This window comes from Ostrinia furnacalis, unplaced genomic scaffold (assembly GCF_004193835.3).
Source record: "Ostrinia furnacalis isolate ACB-3 unplaced genomic scaffold, ASM419383v2 OfSCF0963, whole genome shotgun sequence".
NCBI lineage: Eukaryota > Metazoa > Arthropoda > Insecta > Lepidoptera > Crambidae > Ostrinia > Ostrinia furnacalis.
In genome coordinates, this window is record NW_021131202.1 from 450,235 (window position 1) to 463,805 (window position 13,571).

The 13,571-nt window shown below is 38.4% G+C and overlaps 1 protein-coding gene across 2 annotated transcripts in view; it reads right to left on the bottom strand.

Moving 5' to 3' along the window:
- scalloped (TEA domain transcription factor 1 homolog scalloped) overlaps positions 1-13,571 on the bottom strand; it is an 84,539-nt gene that overhangs the window by 16,131 nt on the left and 54,837 nt on the right. For both annotated transcript variants that reach the window (XM_028301651.1, XM_028301650.1), the window contains 2 exons: positions 5,256-5,386; positions 1,631-1,760 (listed from right to left, as the gene is read on the bottom strand). In XM_028301651.1, coding sequence (XP_028157452.1) covers positions 1,631-1,760; positions 5,256-5,386 — 261 coding nt within the window. The remainder of the gene's footprint in view (positions 1-1,630; positions 1,761-5,255; positions 5,387-13,571) is intronic.

Here is a 13,571-nt window from a genome sequence, read left to right on the forward strand (position 1 = left end):
TTCCTTAACACTGTAACGTGAAAAAATTCGCTTTCCACGCTGCTCTTAGGGGCTTTTGTTTATATCGAGTTTAACACTTCCCAAGATCATAACCGCCATAATTAAAATAACTCCGACGCTTCCTGGCTCTTAGATGAGTTTTTAACTAATCAGCTACTTAAAATTCGCTTTCTAAATTGTTAAAGTCAAAATCGGATGTTTAACGCCATCAAAAGATCCTTTGTGTTAATTGTATGCAACTCATCTCAGCAGAAATTCAACGACAAAATTAATAATCTCACAACAATCAGACTTGATGGTGTAGAACTGTAGATGCCCCGGTTAAATGAAGTTATAATATGATTAAATACCTTTTGAATTAATATTTGCGAACGGGTGAAGCACACGTACTTTCCACGAAATCGGGACTCGGTCAGATCGAGATAATTATTGTCGGTTCACGTCTCCCCGGAATCCTATTGCGCAAACCGCTTTGTCGGCTCGGCATCAATACCTATGGCTTTGTCTCGTGCCTCGGCCATTGTTCATTGGCCTTGATACCGCTTCATAATACAACAAAATTGACATGTACGCAATGTTGGAGTAAGCGGTCCTCGATTCGGGAGGTTACACGCGTGAGCGCGGTGAAAGTGATATGCTGAATTCATTACGGGTCAATTGTTTTAGCGCTTAGAGAAGTTTCATCCTTCATTTACTTCTGCTCAATTGGAGGGGCTCATGCTTCTTTAGTGGAGACTAAAATTAAGTGACAATGATATAAAAGCTATCAAATGGGTAAAGCATACATTGCATGAAGAGCAGTCCAAATTTTGTCCAATAACAGATTCGAGTTTGGATGATAAGCACTAAAGGGCTTAAATGAAGTACCGCGCACGCCTGGACTTGCTGTTCATAAAGAGCAGTGAGCTTTGCCATGGAATGGGATTAAACCAAACTTTGTCCAATAATGGGTTGACTTTGGTCGATGATAAAGTGCTAAAGGGTACTCTAACATGTCCGGACTCACAGTACATCTGCATGAACAGAAACGGAAAAAATAAACAATCATACAGTGCAGTGACGTGCCGTTTGCCGTGGATTTGGATTAATCCAAATGGAGTGACGTTGGCTGATGATAAAGTGCTAAAGGATGCATGTCCGGACTCACCGTACATACATAGATAGCAGTGAGCTTTGCCGTGGAAAGGGATTCAACCAAACTTTGTCCAATAATGGGTTGACTTTGGTCGATGATTGAGTGCTAAAGGGTACTGTAGCATGTCCGGACTCACCGTACATAGACAGTATTGAGCTTTGCTGTTTATTGGGATTAAACTAAGCTACGTCTAATAACGGAGTAACTTTTGTCGATGATGAAGTGCTAGAGGGTATTTTAGCATGTCCGGAGTCCGGACTCACCGTACATAGATAGCAATGAGTTTTGCCGTTTATTGGGATTAAAATAAACTTTGTCCAATAATGGGTTGACTTTGGTTGATGATGAAGTGCAAAAGGGTTCACTGCATATTATGTTCGGCGGACTCATCATACATACATAATGGGAATGGGATTAACCAAACTTTGTCCAATAATGGGTTGACTTTGGTCGACAATGAAGTGCTAAAGGGTACTCTAACATGTCCGGACTCACCGTACATCTTGCCCTCATCGGAGAGGATGATCTTGCGCCGGCCGCAGGGGGGGTAGATCGCCAGCGCCTCTTGGAAGCTCTGTTCGATGTCCGGACTCCATACTCCTTCCGCGTCCGCCGCCGACAAGTCCTGGAAATGCGGTTGATAGTCAATAGATAGAAAGATCAAGAAGAAAGCTTCAACCACACCAACGCGTGCAGTGTGCCTACCATGAGTTTACGTTAGGTGAGCTCGCTAGCGAATACGTCAAACAATTCTATGAAGATTTTATTTCTTGAAAGTAGCCGCTAGGGGCGCTGCACAATATGTCATACATTTAAATGTCATTTTTTTACGCAGTCGCTAGCGAGCACACCTAACGTAAACTCATGGTAGGCACACAGATCGCCCGGCGCGATCATAAGCCAATGACAGGTCGCGCGACCCATGACAGTACGCGCGATCTGTCATTGGCCAATCTGCACGTGTTGATGTGGTTGAAGCAGAAGAAGGTACGTGTATAAGTGCCTTAATAAGGGCCTACAATCTCTTATTTATCTACGAGTAGTGATAAATAAGATATTGTAGGCCCTTAATTAATTACACACCACACCCAATTGGCAAATAAGTACAATAAAAGGAATACCAAATTTAAATAGATTAGGGCTATCGTTAGAAGCTCTTTCAGACAATTCAGGGAAATAACAGTAATTTAGGATAAAAGGTACATTATTTCACGGACTCATTTGTTTATTTTCACTTCTTTTTATAGGCGATAAAGTGAATCATTAGCGAAAAATCTTTTGCTTGCCAAATCATGACTTCACAAGACAAGAAATACATAATTTGTAAAATTCCGTGTGCGAAATCAAATTAATCTTACTACTCTTTAGAAAGACCATTAATAATTGCTTTTGTAATAATAAACAACTTCAAACCAAAACATTATCTATAGCATCTATGTTTACTTCGATCTATCTTGTCAACATCGAGCTCATTTCGAAGTAATTTCCTTGTGTTTAATCTCGAATTAAATTGCGCAATCAATTAAAGGGCACATCCCAAAACGCGATTTAGTCATAAAACGATGTTGTAACGTTTGATGTTACGCCTTTTCGCCTCAGATTCGGATACAAGGTGAAATTTAATACAGTAGGCTTCTGCTTTATTACGAGGAAATACTTGATACAATGCAGTAGATTTTACGTTAATTGATAAAAGTAAACAAACTACCTACATCGTTTTCATTTCATAAACACACAATAGCTATTAGTATAATTTTATCAACATTTCATCAAGGAAAATTAAATACATAGTTAATTTTCTACGAAAAAATTCAATAGCTGTATCTTTGAAAGCTCTATATTAATAAACAAATTAATAAAGCTTATCTTTGAGCGATGTTGGCGAGTCAAAAAAAAAGCATAAGTGCTAATCACAAACATTACTATGACACACGAATCAATCACAGAGCTCTATTCAACGCTGTGCGTTAGATTTGCTGCTTCACTTAAGCAAGCATCGTTTGTGAATACAGGCATTAGACACAAGATAAAAACTTGAAAAACTTCAAGCACTCATGTTCTTTGCAATTCCCCAGACTTGGAAAATGAAGTATTACATGTTCCTTACTGAGCCTGCTGTTAGAGTAGGCGCACACCGTTGATTTTTCGTCGGCCGATAGTTTAGTCGGGCAGTTGATCAGTATGGGCATGTATGGGAGTGCGCACACTACGCTGATTCGATTTGGCCGATTCTTCATACAATTTGAAATCGGGCACAACTATCGGCCAACTAAACGGTGTGCGCCTACTCTTACAGTTTCAGTTGCGCACAAAGCGTGGAGTGCGTCATTGTAATTAATAGACTCGCTTCTATTCTCAAAAGAAAATAAAAATAACCGCCCTCGTCTTGGTCCGGCGTCGAAAACATCGTGAATCACGGTTCCTTGAAACCACTCGAAACGAACGTTTCTGTTTTGGTTACACTAACCGGAGTCAATATTTACGGGTTAATTCCTACAGAAATTAGTAACCCACTTTAATGACGACTGAATTTATTGTCTGTTTAGTTTAGTTCATAGAGATTTATTAATTCTTTGGTAACGGTGATCACATTCATGTTTGATATTAGTAGGATGTATTGTGAAACAATTTAATCGTATGTGAAAAGGAAGAATCTACATAATTTAAATATTGATATTAAAAAGTTCCTATTTATAGAAATGCCCGGCTAATTCTCGTCAAACCGCGTTATCCTGTTACAATATTAATATTTGGCTATTGCCTATGTGCTGTATTAGGTACCTCCTACCTGGTATCATATTTGACCGACATTCTGTGGTAGAGACCAAAAGTAGGTAGCAGTATCAGATCAGCGCCTGAGTGGGGGCAATATATGGGCAGAGTTAGCGGCTGTCGCTAGCATTGCCGGGTAACGATTATTTAGCGATAATTTAGTATTTTAGGCTATGGGGCCGTGTGGTAGCGGCAAAGTTTAATAGCATCATACTTACTATTCTTCTAGAAAAGTCGAAAATCAGGGTTACTTAATCCCAGGTGGGATAAGAGCCAGCGCGGAAACATAGAAACTTCTTTCTATGTTCTGTGGTGGAAAGTGTAGGCAAAATCCTCTACTTGTAGAAATAGAAGAGGGCAGCGCTGCAGCGTGGACCTGATGATGATCAGGGTATTCTAGGGTTGTGGCAGTACCTTCTCGTTGACATCCAGGTGCTTGGCGTCGGCGCCGCCCGAGCCGTTGGTGTCGGATCTGGCGAGCCCTTGGTATCGGAGCCGGCGAACCTTTGCCGTCGGGTGACTTTAGCCCGTTGTCTAAAGTAATAAGGTTCAGTTTACCTTCTCGTCGTCGCTCGCATCGCCGACATCCAGGTGTTTGGCATCGGCGCCGCCCGGCCCTTTTAGTTGGGCAACTCTAGCTCGTCGTCTAAGGTAATAAGGTTCAGTTTACCTTCTCGTCGTCGCTCGCATCGCCGACATCCAGGTGTTTGGCGTCGGCGCCGCCCGAGCCTTTTATGTTAGGCAACTCTAGCTCGTCGTCTAAGGTAATAAGGTTCAGTTTACCTTCTCGTCGTCGCTCGCATCGCCGACATCCAGGTGTTTGGCATCGGCGCCGCCCGAGCCTTTTATGTTAGGCAACTCTAGCTCGTCGTCTAAGGTAATAAGGTTCAGTTTACCTTCTCGTCGTCGCTCGCATCGCCGACATCCAGGTGTTTGGCATCGGCGCCGCCCGAGCCTTTTATGTTAGGCAACTCTAGCTCGTCGTCTAAGGTAATAAGGTTCAGTTTACCTTCTCGTCGTCGCTCGCATCGCCGACATCCAGGTGTTTGGCATCGGCGCCGCCCGAGCCTTTTATGTTAGGCAACTCTAGCTCGTCGTCTAAGGTAATAAGGTTCAGTTTACCTTCTCGTCGTCGCTCGCATCGCCGACATCCAGGTGTTTGGCATCGGCGCCGCCCGAGCCTTTTATGTTAGGCAACTCTAGCTCGTCGTCTAAGGTAATAAGGTTCAGTTTACCTTCTCGTCGTCGCTCGCATCGCCGACATCCAGGTGTTTGGCATCGGCGCCGCCCGAGCCTTTTATGTTAGGCAACTCTAGCTCGTCGTCTAAGGTAATAAGGTTCAGTTTACCTTCTCGTCGTCGCTCGCATCGCCGACATCCAGGTGTTTGGCATCGGCGCCGCCCGAGCCGTTGGTGTCGGGCGCGCCGGCCGGCGTGCTCCATGGAGACGCAATGGTGCCGGCTGCGAGCGCACCGCTCGCTGAAACAATTAAAAAGAAAGGTTAGTTATAACTTCTACTAAACTATTTCGTTGCGGGTCCAATAATTTCCCGCCCCGGAACAAACTTGGCCTTCACTGGTTGGGTTTTTATTGATGGTCAAGCTGTCGATCCTGGCTACACAGGAGTTGCAGCGAATAGTAGGTACCATCTCAAATAAAGTTGTGTTCTACATAAACTGGATTGCAAAGTGAGGGACACCTCGCCGACTACAAACTGGTGGTCGACGAAGTCTGTAGTTTGGGTGTCAAGGCTTTCTAAGATGAGATACAAGATTTTGGGTTAAAACATTTTAGGTCTTGTTATTTAATTAAATGAAGGAATGGAGATAATATTTGTTATTATTCACGTCATTCAACGTCTATGAAAACTCTACATTACTAATTAATATCATTGATCACTTGAAAGACAAGAAAGTTATTTACTTATATTGGAAGTAAATCTGCTAAAAGCTGAACCATTTTCAGCATCTAAATACTCGTAACTGAGTTTCTTTTTACTCTTTTTCCGCAACACAAACTAAACCCATTTGGCTAACGCGTTACATTTCACCTGAGCATTCGGAATAGTAAAAACCGCGTCAAATCGGACTACATCTTGTTGTTTGTTTGTTGGCGAGAGTGGACCATTGTTACTATACTACAATGTCAGACAGATGAGTTGGGGTTAAGCAGGAGATACACTGAATAGTTAAGTGTAATAAAATTGGAATAAAAGTGAATTGCTATGTATCCCGAATGAAGGCTTTGATCTCTAGTATCTACAGTTTGTTTTATAAAATACTTATACCTAGATTTATAGCTGCTTGGCTTCTGAAAAAAGTACCTACGAACGTGTCTTTTTCGTAGTAACCAGGAACAGAAGTCGGTGAAAGGTTGAAGAGGAGACCCTAAAGGCTACTACTACTACTATAGATAGATAAATAGATAGCATCAAGGAAGTTGTGTGTGTGTACTTACTTGTACCTGCTACTGCAGGTAATAAAAACCTGTCATTTAATTAATTGCGTCATGGTAACTATTCATATAAACTAACTAACTAACCACTGACCGAATACAGTGTGTCTCTACCTTTACCAGCGCTGCAACTGCCATGAATCATGTCAACATTTGTCGAAGTCAACGTAAGTAATTATCGCTGTGGTTTCACACAAATAGACTCGCAAGTACCCACAACTCCATTCAAGTGATGCAATCGCTGCGGGATACCGGGAATTAATTATTTATATTAATTGAGGAAGATGAGTGTTTTATTTAAATATACAGGCTGTTGTAGAAATACTACGTTACACATCGGGGAGGCCTATGTTCAGCAGTGGACGTCCTGAGGCTGAAATGATGATGATATTATTTCGATCAAAAATTGATCGAACGTTACACATGAATTTTAATATACGAATAAATTAAATTAATTTGTTTAACTACAAACAGTTTTAACCTAAGCATGGAGGTGGCTACGAAAACCTCAATGAAAACTCGTAAATACCTATGACCTACACTTTCATTACCCTTGCTTCATATGACATAGATAACTCTTTCAGTTTTCAGTTGAAGTCAGAATGGGATGCCCTATTTAAAAATCTATTAAGTTCCCCATTTATATCCTTGTTTATTTCCTGTAAATGAAGCGCAGAGCTATAATCTGTTTGCATTTATTAATGGAAATATTGTTTCAAAATGATACACATTTGTAAAACAGTGCTTTAACCGTATTAGAATTGAAATAAACATTGCTACATCCAAAGAAATTCATTAACTCATAAAGTTTCATCTTTGAGCGGCCGCCCTAAACTTCTAAAAGCGCTGTAAAAGCAAGCAGCGTGTAATAGTTCAGTGCGGTTGTCTGACGTCACAGAGTTTGTCGAATGCGTGCGAGTAAACTTCCAATCGCATTGTCGATATAATACAGTTAGCAACCTGCCAATACTGAGATAAACGCTCGATCCAAAGCTAAATAGTTTCAGCTTTAAGCTAGCTCATTGAAATAGCTCACGAGCTAGTGGCGTAGGAACATACCTAACCCCACAAAGTTGTTTGCGTTACGGTGGCCATAAAAAAGCCCTAATCCCAGACATAAACGGGAATACACAAATGTTAAATACCTACGCGAACGCGTGCCGCCAAGAATGTTTATCCAACAATGAAACTGAAAAATTCAATCTGCTCTTACCGAGAAGGAAATTTTCTTAATACCAAATATAATCTTTGTTTCCTCGAGCCGAGGTCGTAGGCATTCCGGAAATTTTCATATTTACTGCTAGAAATATGCAGGTACGAAATGTTTACAGTATAAATATAATATCAAAACAGAGAATTTCTTTATGAAGATCAGATCCGCGGAGGCAAGTATTTGCCCGCCTTGTGACGCTATTGCCTTTCGCTACTTTATAAAATCTTATCTCTCACTACATACCGGAATCGTATTTTTATCAAAAAATTTTTGCAACTGTGCGTTTCATATCTGAGTTTGAATGCACAAGTTTTATTCCAGTTAGTATGTCAGTTGCGTAATACGAGAAAGCTCATAACATAAGATTAAATTTAATGCATCAATTTAGACTTTTAACTGGGTGATATTCGATATTTAGATCAATCACAGGATCTATGACTGAGATTGAGAATTTTAAGCGTTGTTTTGTAAATACGAGAGATAAAAGCTAACCGTGTAATGTTCAGATACTTAAATAAGTATTTAGATGAGAATAATAGTTGTAAATTATAAACAGCATTAATTATATCCTTCGTTCTACTTTCCATTACATTGCGGAAATAATATTTATTTTCTACACAACCATTCACTTCCTTTGAATGAAAGTACATTAAACGTTTAAAAGTATTAATGGGGATGTTGCCTGGGTCAAAAAGCAAGAGTTTTAATTAGTCCGTCAGTTAACTTATCAAAAAATACTCTACACGTATTTTTCACTTTTTCAAACTAATGAAAATTTAAAGAGATAAAGCGCCCCAAAGTTCATAAGAAGAGGCCCGTGACGTCAACGCTTGCTTAAAAATGCCGCACGTTGTGACGTCGTGCGCAACTTCAACGCACCATAACTATGTAATTATTTGTTAGATTGACAAATAAAAATATATGTGTCCAATATTTTTTGATATTAAACATTACGGACTAAAAAAATTTTTTTAGGCAACTAGCCTATTGTACCTACTTTGTTTAACCATTTAAACCATTTAAGAGAATCGTTCTTTCCTTCCCTTTGAACAGAGTGTGCTCATATTATTTCATATAATATTTATATTATTAAGTATTAAGGGAGAGTCCGCTAATTTGGACCAGTTTTTTTCAATCCCATTTTACACATAGTTTTCTTTTGTTTTTGCTAATGTCCATGGTATATAATAAAAGATACATTATTCAACTTACTATTTCATAAGTATTAATTAACATGATTGTTGTAAATTTAGCACAAATCAACAAAGTAAGAGTTCAGAGCTTCGGTCCAATTTAGCCAACCGGTCCGATAATTTGTACCACAGGGTTACTAAATTGGATTTCAATAAATTTCAAGCCTATAAAAAAACTATGTCAAAATATTATACGATACATTCTTAACAAATTAGGAAACGAAAAGGAACAGTAGTTAATAACATAGACAATCGATATTGATTTACACGTTATCACGATTTTGAGTACAAGTTTTGTAATTCCAATTATCGTAACGCACACTTGTACTTAATCTACTTTGCCAGTCTTTTGCTTTCATTTGTTGTTAGTCAAACATAACTACGCTATTATAAATTCAAAATATTATTTACTAAAAAAAAAATCAAAATCCTTTGGTTAAGTTCCATACAACTTGATGTGGTACAATTTAGCCGACTAGGTGATAGTGCTTTTAATTAAATTTTATAAAAAAAAATAAAACCGACTCCNCCACATGGCCGATATTAATTGATTTTAGTTGTGTATGGCTGAGTGTTGCAATTACAGACATTCATTAAATACTTTACGAAATATGAGGGTGGTACAATTTACCCGGCGGTACAATATACCGAACTCTCCCCTAATACGTCATAACAATTTTTATCGCAACGTTATGAATGTACTCGTACGTCAGATTTTATTAACAGGAAAACGGCCTGATCATTTCATTAAGTAATTATGTATTTCAGTACAATAATAACAATTAATAGTTCGATATAATGCGTATTAAGTTTAATTTAACACGCATGATAATATTAATTTTTGTTTAACCTGCAATGATGCAGTCAACAAGTTATAAATTATAGGTACCTACTTATACAATAAAAGCGAAACCTTATAGAGGCACTATGAGCTTTATTGACAAGGAAATCGGATTTACCTAAAATAAGTACCTACAATCCGTTGTATTGTGTGTACCTACAATTCGACAACATTAGAAACAGACAATGTTCTTGCCTTCATTTGTTTCCATTTCATTAAATGGAAGATTCTTTTGGCCTCAACTGCATCAAAGCGTTCAGTAATGACACGGTACAACCGCGATACCATGGCGTTCATGATTGTCCCCGTAATATCCGCCGATGTAGTGTCAAGTGGCACATAGAGGGTTTCAATTAGTTCAATTCTAGTGACTAATACGAGCTGCGCTCCGCAAAGGGAGCGTAACGTGCAATAATTAAAATAATAAAGCACCCGGCCTTTGTGGACGTATGACAAGTGTCCGCAATAAAGGGCCTGGGTGTAGGGCTGTATTTTCAATCTTTTCCGGGACGAATTAAAGCTTTTTTTTACATAGGGACAAAGTCACTTGCTGGAAAGTCGAAGCGATTAATGTTCTCCTTAGTTTTAAGATTAGCAGTAGCATTTTGACATCTCTTTTAATTACGTATTTGGTTCCCTTTTAGTTTAAACGACTGTCACTTTCCCTGGGTTTGGAGGAAACGGTTTTTAGGGATAAGACCGCCTAAATTGTGCCATTTCGGTGCTATTTGTCTGTTTTGTGTAGTGTGCGAATAAAGAGTATAATATTTTGTAGCTATATTTTGTATTGTTACTGTAAACAGAAGCTTCTTTTTTTAATTCGAAGACAGTATTTAGGTGTGAATTAGGTTGTCCCCAGGGAAAGTACGGCAGTTGGCAGCCCTAATACAAGGGACGCGATGCGACCCGCACTTTTGCTTATAAGTATGACATTCAGTGGTGCGATTCGCGAGGGGTTTTGATGGTTATGAATGCGTTTGAGCGACGACAATGTGTTCAGTTTGTGTATGTCCTCAGTTGTCCTATTGTTTTGCTCCTAATATTATCATTTAGGCGAAAACAAGGGGGATTATAGAAGTAGGGGACTCTACATCTTGTTTTAAGGGACAAGTGTTTTATTTGATGATTACACACATTTTCTTTTAGTTGTTTGTGAAAATGACTGTGTAATAATACAGCATATTTTATAGTGATGATTCGAATCAGAATCAGAATCATCATTTATTTGCTTTAAATGTGGTAGGTACAGGATACAGAAAAGTTGACAGAGCTCCTTGCTTTCTTCTTTTTGGTAAAAACTTATAAACTTAAGCCAGAAATATTAATATTGTTTGGTATAGTTAGTTACTAATAGGTCCTTGCCAGACAAGTTAAATAGACATTTCAACAAATTGTATAAGTACATGTTGCACGATTATGCCAATTATCACTCATTGCGCCCATGAACTTCAATGACTCTCGTTAACAGATGTATTTCAAGATTGTGGTTACAATTAGCCTTTCTTTGTACTCATAGGATTTTTCGCATCCTATCTTATATCGTAGAAAAGAATGATTCGTAAACATATAGAAAGCAGAATCTTGTATTTTCAGAAAGTCATCTTTTACATTCGATTTTAGACAATAAATGGATTTGTAGAGTTTTGCATAATAACTAGCGACCCGCCTCGGCTTCGCACGGGTGCTAAGTTAAACATATAACCTTTCTCTTAAATCACTCAATCTATTAAAAAAAATGTATCAAAATCGGTTACGCAGTTTTAAAGATCTAAGCATACATAGGGATAGACAGCGGAAAGCGACTTTGTTTTATACTATGTAGTGATGTTTGTTTCTCTTGTATGTCAGTTAGATTTTCCTAACAAAGCACAATATAAAAAGGTAATGAATTACTGATGTGCTTTTGAAGTAAGTCTCAGTAAGGTTGAACTTTGTTTCTTTAGCTTTCTTGTCGCAATTAGCGTATAGTATAGAAGGGCAAGGGCATACACAGTTCTACCTCTTGCTAATTGCTCCTTCAATCAGTGTTAAGGATCGTGACCCCTCTATTTGGTCTTGTTGATCTCTATCATCACTAACGCCCGTATTCACAACCGATGCTTGCTTAAGTGAAGCAGCAAATCGAACGCACAGCGTTGAACAGAGCTCTGTGATTGGTTCGTGTGTCACCCTGTGCGTTCACGCACACTGTACCTCATAGTAATGTTTGTGAAAACGGGCGTAATACTACTTGTACGAATGACCACATCAAGTTAAAAACTGTGGCTCTATGCACTTGTATTAAGTGTGATTTTTGCAACGAATATGTGGATGGTGTGTTGATGCTATCATTCTAAATTAAAACACAGATCATATTTGGTATGCTTATTAATGTATCTATAGTTTTAATGTTTCGATTATCATAAACATGCTGCGCTTTGCTAACATGGTCAAACATCTTAGGTCGAACTATAAATAGAGCTAGTATAAACTCTCCAGAACGGTTCAGACTGGAGTGGGTGGTACAAAGCGGCTGTATTTATAGAACATAATAACGCACAAATGGATTATGTATTAGGATATTAATAGATCGCATGTTACTCAATGCATGTTTCCTTATACGGCATGCCCAAAATTGATTTCGCGAGATTCATTTTTGAGATTATTTTTCAAGACTGTCATGTTAATAAATATGATTCTAATTAATAAAATTGTAAAGATTAAAGATTAAATGTAGATTCGTCTTAGCACTACTTGCTCAAAAATCATTTAAACTCGCTCTTACAGAGACGTTAACTTTGTGTCAAATGTATTGTTAAAATTAACAAATTATGGTTAAGTAACTAAATGTCTCTAAGAACTTCCTAAAACTTCCAAACCTGTTTCATAAACAATTCCAAGGCACATAATAAAAAGGCTAAAACATAGATTTACAACCATATTCAAATGATTATGTCGCGAAAATGCCTTGCCCTTGAATCATTTTCGAAGAAAACTCGTTCGTGCCAAGTGTCATTTAAAAATGCTGTTGTTAAAGTTTCCATGTTCTTAAGAGAAAAAAGGGTCATTACTGTGAACTATTATGCGATATGTATTGCATGCAATAGCCTTAATTGAAAAGCTTTTGCATTTCAAATTTAACCATCCTACTAACCTGGAACGAATTGAGAAAATGTATGCGTTGAGTAATTTGGATTATTAATAAGATAAAAGGTTTTATATTAAGTAGATGGAAGTGTAGAAGAGAGACTGAATGGATTCGTGGAGTGGTAAGTATAATGATAATGATACTAATAATATCGGCATAAACAAGCAGCAACTGGGCTCTAATAGAGACTGTTGTCGTTCCATTTCACAGTATTTTTTACCGTTTCTCTATTTATTATTCAAAACATTCACGAATTTGAACCTTAAAGGTGTCTCAATTAGGGCAATTAATGAATCTAATAATACTCATGATTTTATTATATCTCTATGCAATCCGACATCTGGAGCTATCCCTAGCGAACACGTTTCATATCGCTGGTACCGTACCGTACTTCTGTTTGGCGATAATGTGTTTTTGTGAAAGGTGATAAGGTGCAAAACTGCGTGAACTGCAGCGAATATCAGGGGTGTAACTCGTATATAGGGTGGCGGCCACCTGTGCGAGGGTTGCCCGAAGTATGTTAATTAATTTTCGGCCGTCCGCCGCCGGCCGATCGGCCTGTGCGGTTTGCCTTTTTTGTTTCTAACTGAACGTTATTAACACGTTTTTAATATCGCCAAATTACGAAACAAGCTTGTTTAATACACCTATATGGATAGATTTTGCTGCAGAATACGTTGGGACGTTTACAGGGGGACGAGTTTTGCGAGTGAGGAAAGAGTTAAGCATGAAATGTTACAATTTTAAACGGAGTGAATATTTGTTCATCTACGAAGTTAAGTAATAAGCAACGACAGACATGACAGTATTACAGATATTAATATAGTGAAAACTGA